This window comes from Mycteria americana, chromosome 18, assembly GCF_035582795.1.
Source record: "Mycteria americana isolate JAX WOST 10 ecotype Jacksonville Zoo and Gardens chromosome 18, USCA_MyAme_1.0, whole genome shotgun sequence".
In the NCBI taxonomy this organism is placed as follows: Eukaryota; Metazoa; Chordata; class Aves; order Ciconiiformes; family Ciconiidae; genus Mycteria; species Mycteria americana.
In genome coordinates, this window is record NC_134382.1 from 3,269,333 (window position 1) to 3,282,521 (window position 13,189).

The 13,189-nt window shown below is 43.2% G+C and overlaps 1 protein-coding gene across 5 annotated transcripts in view; it reads left to right on the top strand.

Moving 5' to 3' along the window:
* SPEN (spen family transcriptional repressor) overlaps positions 1 to 13,189 on the top strand; it is a 67,546-nt gene that overhangs the window by 11,306 nt on the left and 43,051 nt on the right. For 4 of the 5 annotated variants that reach the window (XM_075520541.1, XM_075520542.1, XM_075520543.1 and 1 more), the window contains exons 2-3: positions 8,062 to 8,382; positions 11,701 to 12,177. In XM_075520541.1, coding sequence (XP_075376656.1) covers positions 8,062 to 8,382; positions 11,701 to 12,177 — 798 coding nt within the window. Of the gene's footprint in view, positions 1 to 8,061; positions 8,383 to 9,079; positions 9,677 to 11,700; positions 12,178 to 13,189 lie in introns of those variants that run through there. The other variant, XM_075520546.1, reaches the window with a different exon arrangement.

Sequence of the window (13,189 nt, forward strand, 5' to 3'; positions counted from 1 at the left end):
GGTCAAGCTGAGGCTTTTTTAATTCCTACAGCTTCGTGTACTCCCAGCGTCCAAAGCGTGGTTCATCTTCCTCACTGTTGTCTTCGTCAGGTTGAAATGTTGCTAGGACTCCGTTTGAGTGCTGTTTCGTGTTGTGAGGGTGTTGCAGTGGAGCTGATCTGTATCTCGAGGAACAGGTGTATCTATATGCAAGTTGCACCTGATGCGTGTGTACTAGAACAACTTACCTGTGGCAAAATTTTTTGTCATGGGGGTTGCAGAAAAATTTCCTGCTTTGTTGACTATTGGAAGAAGTAGTTGCTACCAACAATAGCAGCCATGAATAAATGGTTTTAAATGTTCTGTTTCTTCCCTCTCTGGTGGTACATAATAATTCATTTGTATATTAATACCTCAGCAGTATCCAAACGGTGACTTTGCAATAAAGACATAAATAAAATGTCTTAATTAGGAATCACTCTTACTTTGTGTCTTAAGATGGAGCATTCAGCTGAGCTGTAAAGCAAGAAGCGAGCGCTTATTTCAGCACAGAGTTATCTACCAGACTATCTGATCTGTCGAGCATGTTGCTCTTAAATAACAGAGGTATCAGAAGTATCAGTGAATGTGCCTATGCTAGCTTTTTAATTTCCTACTTTGTCATCTCTTAGGGAGGGATTACGAGTGTAGACAAAGCCCTAGCTGTTTTCAGTGCGTGGCAGGAACACGTGCTGCATCTCATTAACAAAACCCCCGTTTGTAGTCGGAGTTGGGAGATTTCCCATTGAGTGCTGTTGGGGGCTAAAGGGAGCTGCAAAGTCGAAGAGCGGTCTGGGTTTGAGTAATTTGGGTGGTGGGGCAGGAGGGGAGAGTTACGAGCATCGTGTTGAGGACTCACCCCAGTCATGTAAGCAGTCTGACTGAGCTCCATAACCTGGTTGATGGTTTCTGCTCCTGAACTTTGAGGTTTCCCTGAAGGTCTTTATTGCTAGGAGGAGAGGTGTGGAGAATGCCCTGAAGAATGTTGTTTTTCTCCCCCTAAAGGTCGCAGAGCCAATAAAGATCACTCTAAACGGGTTTTAAAACATCTCAGATTGCAGTCTAGAAAATTATGGGAGCTTGGTAATTAGGGCATGTTTCTGAATCATTGCTGTTACAAGGTCTGTTCTCGGCATGGCTTGAAAACCGGCGCTCCTTGTGGTACGAGGAGCTTTTATTTTGCCTGGCTTTGGGAAGGTAAAGGTTTTCAAAGCCTCGTGTTGTCTGGATATATCGCTTGCTGATGAGCTTTCCTACTCGTGATCATCCAGAATGCTATCCCGGCTGCTCACGATGGCTTATCGTTATAGAAACAGCAATTTTGTGCCGAGAAAGGTAGAATTAGAGAGGCATTTAATTTGTTTTATTTTTAGCCGTCTTTAACACAGCGTAGCAGCTGGAGATAAGGAGAGCCAATACCATACGTTGCATCTCCTCTAGAGGCTGCTGGAAGTGCTCCATACATTGCTGGCAGCCTTTGTGCTGGTACCCTCGTCCCAGTGGGTTTTGTCACTTCAACCTGTTTCTTCAGAAAATTGGGGGAAGATCAGGTGTCTGGAGGAGTGTTACAAAATGGTGCAGTCAGGCTCTTCAAAGGGGGTTGTGTGTGTGTGTGTGTATTAGATAAATATTCACAGTATTTTCACCATAATCCTGAATAGCCAGTTTTCAATTTTCAAGATATAAGTAAAATGCGAGTGCGTTGATGTGAGGGATTTCTGGTGTCCCGAGCGCTCTGGTGTGCCAGCTCTGTGCAGAGCCTGGTCTGGTACCCTTGGGAATGAAGGCTGCTGCCTTCAGCCAGCTTTGGATCAAGGCCTCAGTAATGAGACATTGCATCGAGTTGTTCATAGTAAATACTGCTTTTGGTCTCCCTGCAGCGCAGCTGCTAGCGAAGGCCAGCGGCCCTGTGTACATTGCCATATTTGTCATCAAGCATTTGAGAGATCGTTTGACAAATTCTCCGGAGTTGAGTGACAGTGCTACGAAGATGAGCGATTGTGGCTCATCGGGTGATGGTGCCCCACGTTTGTTAAAGTGGATTTTAAGTGTCATTTTCCAGGACTCTGGAATTCTGCTTGTTGTTTCTATCAAGATACGTATCAATTAACTTGGATTATTTTCATTCCAGCCCTGTGCACACGGTTCTTTATGGTCTGTTGTCGGGTTTGCTGTCATACATCAGTTACTGTATTTATGAAAGAGCCCAAACCCAATAAGGCAGTCAGTACATTTTTGAGTACCTTTTGTTTAGATTCCTTTATTCCTCTGTATCTGTAAGCTCTCAAGTCTTCCTTCCACGCTAGGCACATTTTTCTAAAAAAAAAAAAAAAAAAAGTAGAAGTATGTAAATATTTTTCATGGCATGTAAAGTTTGTTGCTATAATGAATGTGAAGCATGGAACATGATGGTATGTAATTTTCTTAGGCCAAGCATCTTATAACTATTATATAGTATATTTTATTTATTATAGTAATGGCCTCGTTACGATCAATTACAGTGCCTTATTCTTTGCAAATGCCTCTGTAGAGACCCAAGTCCCGTTGTGTTACTGCCTTAGGAACTTTTACAGGGGTGAATGTTGGTGGCATGGGAGGGAGACGGTCGCTGTGCAGTCATGTCTTGAGCTGGTGATACTGGAAGCTGGCACTTAACTCGGAGCAGGATTTCTTCAGGTTAGCTGTCACCATGGCTTGGTGTCCTGCTGCTGGTAAGACTGTGGTGCAGCGGGTTCTGCTTCTCTTCTGGCGTGTTATTTTGTGTATTAATGGATGGGAAGTAGATGCGTGTACTGTTGAGGTGGGCCAAGTTCTTGGACTGTGAAACAGATGTCCATGATAGCAGAAACCCCAGAACTGACGTTAGAGGAGTTCAACAGCCGTCAGCAGCCTCACTGAAACCCCCTGTGGAGCTGGTGATGGCAACCTCCTTTATGGCAGCTTTGGTATTTGCACACCTTGCATTTCCCAGTATCTGGAGGGGGAAGCACAGGACTAGAGTAGCCCCTAGCACGGGGTACTGGACTGATGCGGGGTAACGAATAAGGAGAAGAGACGCAGACATCTGGAGAAGTATTATTTCAGGTCACATTATTTTGTTATGAAATAACAACAAAGCAAGAGGAATGCGATTGGCCAAGAAAAGCTTCAAGCTGTGCGAGCGTTTTGGTGAATAATGCAGGCTGGGGCTTGCCGGGGTTATATAATAATGGAGGAGGAAGGAGTTTGAGCGTGGCACGGAAAAATCATCCCCGCTTTTCAGATGGCTAAAGATATCTGGCTTTAGTCAAAGTGAATCCAAGTAAATCCAAAATACTCAGATGTCCTGCTGCATCAGGATGTCTTGTCAAATCATGCTCTTAATGAGCGGTGCAGAAACAAGCACAAAAAACGTCTGTGTTATTTTTGATCTTGCAATGTGTCTCGCATTTAGTAGTATCTGGAGCGTAACGTTGTGCTGACTTCTAAATAAAAATGAAGTTTTTGTAGACTGGGATGTAGCTGACCTTTAGAAGTCTGCAGTAATCAAAACGGTTGGGTATAAAAGGTCTTCACAAGCTCCGGGGGAGATCAGCATGAGAAGTAAGGTGGTAATATGATTTAAAGTGGGATTCAGTTTAAATTAAAAAAGCAAATCTCCCTGATTTTGACCTAGCATTTCCTATCGTGTACATATCATCCTGTAAAGATCCTAATCAGTTTATAAAATATTGCAGCTAAATGGTAACATTTGCTTACTAAACATTTGCTGGCCGGCTTTCTCCTAGTCCATCCTTTGTTTAAAATGGTTTTGCTTGGGAATAGCAGAGACTGTGCAGAAAAATGAATGTTTTGAGTAAGCACCCGAGGTGAAATGGTTAACTAGAAATGGAAAGGCGAGGGTGCCGAGGGTGCAGGTACCCCCGAGGGTGCAGGTACCCCCGTGCAGGGAAGGCTGTAGGGTGAGGGATGACTTTGGCTGTGTCTGGGTGACACGTCGCCCCTGGGGAGGAGGAACCAGCCCGGCCTTGCATTGGCGGAGGCTGCGTTTCCCAACCGGCGCGCTGTCTGCCGGTACGGGAGGAAGAGCTGGGGAGGAGGAAGGGCTGGAGAGCAAGAGAAACATGCCGAGCAGCCATGCCAAGAGCCCAGAGACATTTCAGCTGCTTGATGATAGAGGTGCTTTGATCTACAGTGAATAAACCGATAATGCGTAAATTATGAATTCCTTTTCTTTGTCTGAAAAGCTGGATTAGCGTGGCTTTGTTCAAGCAGTGATTATTGAGCAACTTTTTTTTTTCCTGACAGGGCTGCTAGGTCTGTGTTTACAGCTGGGTGCTGTGATCGTGCTGTGCGGGTGGAGGGGCTCGGTGGCATAACAGCTCTCGCATGTCCTCGTCTCCTCTGCTTCTGGTTGAACTGTAAACCCCTCCAAAAATACGGCCTCGGCTGCCTTCATTACAGTATGGAGCTAATGATTAATCGGCATGAGTTGCAGATGGGAAGAGGCACTAAAAAGCCGTGTTTTCGTGAGGGTCTGCGGATTGGGAGCTGAGTGAACGCGCCTCTTTGTTTTCTGTTCGGTCTGCCAGCGATTGTGAAACGCAGCCTTCTGGGAAAAGGCTGACGCACAGGTATAAAGATACAAGGCGAAGGTTGAGAGGAGCCGCTCTGCGAACGTTACCAAAGGTCGTGGCGATGCCTCCTCTTTTCTTTTGTCCCTTCTTCCCAGCCCTCGGGATCCGGACAAAGGTTGCTCCTCGGAGCACGTTTGCCTCCATCTTGCCTTAACGTGCGATCCGCGTAACGAAACACGGCGTTATCGCCGCCTCTCCTCCCCCGGCCCTCCAGAAAGTATCATTTTTTTTCTTGTAATGTATTATTCTGCTGCAGTAAACCCGTCTGGTGATGCAGCACTGCAGATCTCCCCTCCTCTCCCCTCGATGCAGTCCTCCTCCCGGCAGCACCTGCCAAGACGGGAGCAGCTCGGAGAGATGCCAACGGGTGGGGCTGGGTCGGATCACCAGACAGATTAATCTTCACGGTGGGGGACCGAAGGATGTGTGTAATCGCAGGACCGCGTTGGGGCAAGGAAAATGCAACCCTTCCTCTCCCAGCAGCTGTCCTTGAATACTCGGGGCTCTCTCCTTCTCGGTTTTCTTTCATCCCCCCCTTACGCTCCCTTTCTCCTCCCCCCCGTCTGCCTCCCTCGCTTTCAGCAAAGACGATTGTCACAGATTATCCTCGGGGCTCGACAAGGGTACGGTGCAGGACACCAAAGCACACCGTATATTTATGTATCTGGATAACTGACAGATTAAAACGCACTGTCTCCAAGTGGGGTGATTTAGGACCGTGGCTGCAGTGGAATACAGTAGTAGCCTCCCTCATCCATCTCTGATTTAGAAAAAAAAAAAAAAAATTTTTTTTAATTAATGGCAACCAAAGTACGCTTTTCCCAATATAAAAATTAAGCTCCGGCTGCAAGAGTTGTGCGTTTGCTGGGTGATTTTGTTGGTACACGGGGAGCATATTACAGCGATGTTCTGTATCTTCTGCACTTTCTGGGCAGCATCAGCTCGAATATTTGAACATTTAAACACATTTCTGGATCTTCTGCAGCAAAAGAAAAATAATTGAGGTCTGTGCGTATGTTATAATAACACGTACGTTGTTAGGATTTCAGAATGAGGAAATAGAAGAATTTTTGTCAGGATGATGAGTGGGAAGAGTCTTTCAGAGCCCATTTCTGATGTAACTGGCAGGCAGCACTTCATATTGAGTAGGCTGTAGTGACTGCAGTCAGAAAGGTCAATTAGGATTTTAGATTTTTTTGAGTAGTGCTAAGATACTATTCCCCCCCCCCCCGAGGATTGTGGACAAAGTACGGGCTCGTGTTGCCAGAAACTGAACGTGTAAACAGTGAGCAAAAGGAAAGTACGTGTTCCAACCAGTCACTTCTATAACTACATTATTTAGAAGAAAAACTCAATGGATATGAGAGTCGGAGCACTCTGCCCTGTTACATCTTTCCTTTGCTGTCTGTAGAGAACCGGCATTGAAACGCACGTTAAAGGGTGATGCTAACTAGGATACCTAATTATTTTTCATATTTTTCATCATGTTCATTCATGGCATGAACATTTTTTCAAATGGGCTCTTTCCTGTTTTCCTTCCCCCTTCTTCCTTTCCTGTTTCTTCTCTCTTTGCATGTGCCACATCCAATTGGCCATTTTTTTTCCTCACATGAATTTTGTTAACCATATCCTCTACTTTTCTGATCTTTCCAAATCTTGCCTTCAAGGTAAGATGGCCTTATCCAGCCTCAGGAGAGGACAAACTTCAAGAAGTATCTTTCCTGCAGTACCATTCGCCATTAGTTGCTCCTTGCAGCTTTTAATTAGAATAAAAACTGACCAGTGCATCAGTTTGGTATCACAGGTGAGGAAACTCCTGAGAATTAAACATCGCCATGCTGTACCCAGGAGTACAAAGGTGGCAAGCTCTGCTCTGGGCAGCTGAGAGGCAAGAATGCGTCCCATAGGCAACCTTGCCTTTTTAGGCCTGACTTTTACTGACTTGAAAGGTGCTCTTGTTTGCACACGTATTCCTTAACGTACAATGTGCTGTATTCGGTGGAGTATAAACCAGAGGAAAATGAGATCTAAATCCAAACCAGATTATATATAAAATATAGTAGGTCAGGTTGGAATGAGAAGCCAGCAGTCAGTGACACAGGTTTTCAAATCGTATTTAAGGATTAGTCATCCAACAACAATGATGAAATTTTAAGGTATATTGAAAGCCACGCATAAAACGGAGTCTGATGCAGGTTCTGACAGCGTTTGCTCCTCACACAGGCAATTGTATTAGCTTTTTCCTACATGTATAGCTGAAAACAGCTTTTCTTGTTTAAGATTTGTTTACATCTGTTCAGCATTGTGCTGCCTTTGCGAATAGAAAATTTTTTGCAATCATTCTTCATAGAGTCTACAAATATTTCTTGATTAGTTTTTTATTTGTGTGTCCCTTTCCTGTTTGTCAGTGCATTCAAAAATAAGCTTTTTGCCTCTTTTTGTCATGGATTAACAACTGCAGTTCAAGTCCTTACCTGTTTTGCTAAACCTCTGGCCTGAGAGAAATGAGCAACCAAAGCGCGACCTGCAGTTCTTGGCTGTTGTAAAATACTGCTATGTTCATACTTCCCCATTTTACCTTTTCTGATAGGAGCTGATGCAAGTTATTTAAAAACATTTTTACATCATGTTTTCTTGTGTGCACAAACATGTTTGTTTTTATTTTTTTGTTACGTAGACGTTTACTCACCTGTAAGTGTCTGTGTTGCAATTACTTAATTTCACACACATTAAGTAGGGTGGCGTCACGTTCCCATCAGCTTTCCTCAGCGTGCCTGTTGTGCAGCTTGGCCCACAGGGGGGGATGTAAAGTTGAACCCCAGAAGCATCCCGGTCCGGGGGTGCCTGCGTTGGCCACGCTTCAAAAGTGTCCTGCGAGGCTGTTGTAAATAAATGGGTTTGAGATCAGGAAGGAGGATCAGAATGAAGACTCTTGTTCTAGCGCTGAATGGATTAAATATAGATCGGAGTAATGGAATGGCTGTGTCAAGGTCATTTTTTTCTTAAGAAAATTGTTGGGATGTCTTTATTTTTACTTGTTGTGACACAGTTTTGTTTTAATTACGTCTTGCTCGTCAGATTAAAAATGAGAAGGGCTGCTCTAATTGCAAATACCTTTCTATTTCTTCAGCTGCTGTTGCTCTGTTCTTATAAAAAGGGCAATCTCATGGTAGGCTAACCAAAAGAGAGGAGTTTTGAATGTAACGATGGAAAGTTTCCGTGGCTTTTTCCCCCTCTACAAATGGCTTTTTCCCTCTTTTTGAAAATGTGTCTTCGAACCTCTGCCGTGCTTTGAGATTGATTTCCCTGCCGTATGGGAAGGGCAAAGGGTTTGAAGCTGGTGTTGATTTTGCAGGAGGCAATGTTATTAAACGTGGTCTTTTTCTACCAGCACTAACATATGTGCTCTGCTTTGCTTTTCTTCCAGATATGGACGTGTCGAAAGTGTCAAAATACTCCCTAAGAGGGGGTCGGAAGGTGGAGTGGCAGCGTTTGTGGATTTTGTGGACATCAAAAGTGCGCAGAAGGCACACAACTCTGTCAACAAAATGGGAGATAGAGACCTACGGACGGATTATAATGAACCAGGAACCATTCCCAGTGCTGCTCGGGGATTGGATGATACAGTTTCCATAGCATCTCGTAGTAGAGAGGTTTCTGGGTTCAGAGGAGGTGGTGGGGGGCCCACTTACGGTCCCCCACCATCACTTCATGCACGGGAAGGACGTTATGAGCGGAGACTTGATGGGTAAGTTCCAAGGTTTCTCTAGGCAGGTATTTTGTATTTGATATGGTGAGAAACACAAACTCGTATCTAGGGCCCCCAGATGGATTTAAAATTTTGGGAATTATCTATGTTTCCTATTTTGGGTTGGAAACGGAAGTGATTTCTATCCCAGTGGCTGGTACCTTGTGGATCCATAGAGGATGTTTTCTGCAGCTGGTTGGATATCTACACTTGAAATAAGGTGGTTTTAAGATGGAAGATTTCCTTTGGCCAGCATCGATATTGGAGTTACTCTTTTCTAGAAGTAACGATTCCATTTCTTGGATAATATTAAGGCCTTGCTCGGATGTATCCCTGCTGCCAGATGGAGCTATCTTACTCTACAACATGTGGTGAAGTTCTCTGTGGAGTATCTTCGGAATACTAGAACCTAAAATTCTGTGAAAGCTTGATGCCTAGTTCTCAGTTCTCACTATACGCAGTTGGTATGTTAATTGGATTGTCACCACAAAATTTCTAGTAGACTTTAATGATGCAGCCCCTTGGATTCTACAGACAACACTTAGCCATGGAAATAACGCTTGGATGGAGAAGACCGAAGGCAGCTTGTGATGTTTCCATTTTGGATCTACATCATTTCCAAGTTACTGGGATTATTCTTTCTGATGGTATTGGCAAAAAGAGATGATGGACATTACTAAATTTTGGAAATTATAGTGTTTTTTCTAATGCTGGGATAAGAACTACTGCCTTGAATTTATTGGATGGTATACAGTCAAGACGCCAGTAGCCATGGGGAGTGGATTACTATCTAGTCTCTTAAAAAGCTCTTTGCTACTCCACATTAAACATACTTTAGTTTTAAGGACGTGGCGCTAATACCAGTTTGTGGATATGCCAGTGAGAAATGACTGGGCTGGATGGTTACAAAGGCGGCTAGAGGATGCCTGCTGGCCAGCAGCGATGAGTGCCCTCGTGCATTGGGTGATCTTCTACCAGCTGCTTGATTCAGACATAGGGCTGGAAATTAAAATAATGGATCTATTTAAGTGCCTACTGTCTCAAGAAAGAAGTCTGGGGGTTTCAGAGTTATGGTTTCAGTCTGGGACTACTTCCTTCCAGTGGAATTTTTTTTTTGTCTTGTCACTAAGATTTTTTTTTTCTTGTTGGTTCATCTAAAATATCATTTGACACCCTTGCCCATTAAGAAGGTGGATTACCCCTGTAAGAGGGGCCAAAATTGGGGAAGTTATGTTCACAATTCTCTCCCTAGATTTAATTGGGAATATAGGTCGTGTTTCCACACTTGGAAAAGGTTGGTATGTCCTGCCCTGTGTATATTAGCCCCTCTCCTAACCCAAGTCAAACCCTCTCTTTCCACTAACTCCAGTAGTACTTAGTACTAATAGATAAATCAAAAAAGCACTGTAGCCATTAGATTTTCAGCTCTGCTAGCTCCTCTGTCTGTCTTCTGTGTCCTTTTCATGGATAAGGACTTTGTTCTTTTATGTCAGCTATATAGCAGTAACCCTCTAGAAAATACTGCTTTTTCTCTTACCTCATTAAATCAGCTTTCACTGATTAACACTTTGTAGGACGCTAAATGCAATCATTTATAAAATTGTTGATCTTGGTCCTTCAAAAGGGGGAAAAAAAAAAAGACATGTTTCTGTGCCAGATCCTGAAATATCTTTCAAAATGCCATTGTTGCAAGCAAGAGATAATGAAAATAGAAAGGCAACAATGAATTTCAAGCGGATATACAAGTTAGTGACATTCCGTTGCACTGGTTTGGTAGTTTCTTATGTGTAATTTGAGAGAAAAAATGCAGGCAAAATATGAGCTAGCTCTGTAGAAAGCTTGAAAATGAGATATAATTTAACAACAGAGGATGAATCTATTTAGAGGATTAAGGATCTAGTGATTCATTGGAGAAAGAATGGAAGGAACTTCCTGAGATGCTAATCAAAAAAGATTCAAATCCCATTTTCAGTTTATAAAAGATACCTGAAATATTTCTGCCCTTTTAAATAGAAGACAGACCCGTGATGCAGGAGAGGAGGAGGAAGCACACGGCAGAATTGGGTTATTAGGATTCAGGGGATTGAAGTGACTAATAATTGATTCTGAAGGAAGAATCCGAGAGAGAAGGCTGAAAAAAAAAAGGTTGAAATGTCCTTCATAAGATGGATAATTAAATTTTTAAATTAACTTTGGCTACCCTGACATATTTAGAATTTTGCAAGTATTTTTTAAACATTCAACATAATCATTTTTGATGTTTCATTTTGCGGACGTAACTTAGACATACCGTCCTGGTACTTGTCTAAATTAGACTACTAAACTATTTGTAATGTTCTTTTAACTTTATCTGTCAGTTTTACTATCTCTTTATTTGAGAGATCACACTAACTTTCTGAGAACATAGAGCCTTTCTCAACTGACATACAAAATGTTGGAAATACTGAAACAAAACGGACCTTAGCTACATGAAAGTAGTGTGCTTGTGAAGATAGAAATTCTGTGAGAGGTCTCAACAGACAAAAACACCTACTGACAAATTTAATTTATACTCCTTGCCTAGGGTCTTAGTATCTTTTTGGGGCCTGCACCCTGGCAGTCTAAGTATTCTGACATAAGTAGTCAAGACGTTTCTTGAGGGTATGCAGCTTTGACGAGAATTGAGTGTAGCAGTCTGATAAAAGCAAAATTCCCTCTAAGAGGATGAAATATTTTAGAACAGCAACAAGAAAACCCCAAATTTTCTGGGCCTTCTCTATGGGTTATGCTACCCCTTTTGAAAGCAGCTTCTTACCTCTGGGTCATGCTTTGCACGGAGGCTTTCATGGCTACAGCCCAATTTGCGATGCCATTTTTGCAGAAGGATAATTAGAAGAGCTCCAGTAATTACCAAATTCCAGAAAAATTTTTGAAGCTCTTAAGCAAAAATGGAGGGGGAAAAAAAAGTTAATTATGATGTCCACAAACATGAAGTTTTCCTTGTTTACTGAATTTAATTCAGTAAACAAACATGACTTAAATGCGGATTCTGCACTGGAAAGCAGTATTTTTTTTCCTGTGCAGGCAAGATGCTGGTCATGAAAGCCTGATATTATGATTAAAACAAAATGATTGCTCAGCTTTATCGTATATGACTATAACTTCAGAGTCAAGTAAAATGTTTTTAAGTTTGTCAGTGTTTGCTTGATAGGTTATTGCTGTTTAGTGGAGAAGCAGTCGCAACAATAAGTTCAGTGCTGACGTGAATGTTTGCATGATTTGCTTTTAGTTGTGCTTGCCCCTTTCTGATGAGATATTTTTCCCCCTTCCTAAATGCAGGGCTTCAGATAACAGGGAGCGTGCTTATGAACATAGTGCCTATGGACACCATGAGCGGGGGACGGGAGGATTTGATCGGACGAGACATTACGATCAGGATTACTATAGAGATCCTCGAGAGCGGACTTTACAACACGGGCTCTATTATACTTCTCGGAGTCGAAGTCCAAACCGTTTTGATGCTCATGACCCCCGTTACGAACCTAGGGCCCGGGAGCAGTTTACATTGCCCAGTGTGGTACACAGGGATATCTACAGGGATGATATTACACGGGAGGTACGAGGCAGAAGGCCAGAGAGGAATTACCAGCACAGCAGGAGTCGGTCGCCGCATTCATCCCAGTCCAGGACGCAGTCCCCGCAGAGGCTGGCCAGCCAGGCGTCCAGACCCACCCGCTCCCCCAGTGGCAGCGGATCCAGGAGCAGATCTTCCAGCAGCGACTCCATCAGCAGCAGCAGCAGTACCAGCAGCGACAGGTAAGGTCACTGCGGGTTGTTGCCCCACCCAGAGCGACCGTCCTGTGGGTTTTGTGGGTCGTTTTCGGAGGCACGGTGAGGCGTTGTGAGCCCGGGCTGTGAAAACAGAAGGTGTTCCGTGGCAAAGCATTTTTCATTGATGTAGAAGTAAACCGGCGTGAAATGTAGAAAGACGAAGTTGGCGCCAAACAGATCCAAGGGGAATGCTGTTGCCGTCGTTAATTATTTTCTGTGGTGGATCTGCACAGCATCCATAAGGTGCTAGCTAGGCAAAGCGGGGATGTACGGACACCAGGCCTTGCTGCACCCCTGGCTGCTCCTGTGTGGTTGGAGAATGGGGTAAATACTCTATTTGCTTAAGTGAGGAAATAAGCAAATTTGAAGGTCCGACTACTTCCTACAGGACACATTTTAAAAGAGTTTGGGAAATGATGAGTAGTATTGTCCAGTTTCCTCTCATTCCTTGTTGCCACTAAGGTTTAAAAGGTTGATGTGTTGCCTTTCCATTCTTTTCCCCCTGTTGCCTCACAGCAAAAATTGTAGACTTGGAAGAATTTAAAAAAAACCCCAAATCCAAGTATCCATTTCCTAGCGATACACCCATGTCCTTGGTTCTGTAATAGCTGCGGTAGTTCTGTATTTGTGTGGCTTTATAAACTACATATAGGAAAAAAATAAGACTACTAGAGCTAATGACTGGATTTCTTTTAGTAATTTGAAAATTCGTGTTGAGATGCCTTTCAGATATTTAGCTTTTTAAGAGTAAATTCACCCTCCAAGTGGAAACCAGGAAGCTACTATTGTACCTGTAGAAGTTTTATGCTCTGTTTGGTGAAGAGCTCTGCTCTTCAGAAGGGTTTCCAGAGTTGGAAACGTTTCCTTGGCGTACCAGTTCTTTCCCAAAACAGAAAATATTCATTAAGTAAATAAGTATATCGGTATAATAAATACTTAGTGTTCGATTATCACTATGAATGGAATTTTACCACTGGTAACTCTCTAATCAAGGTAA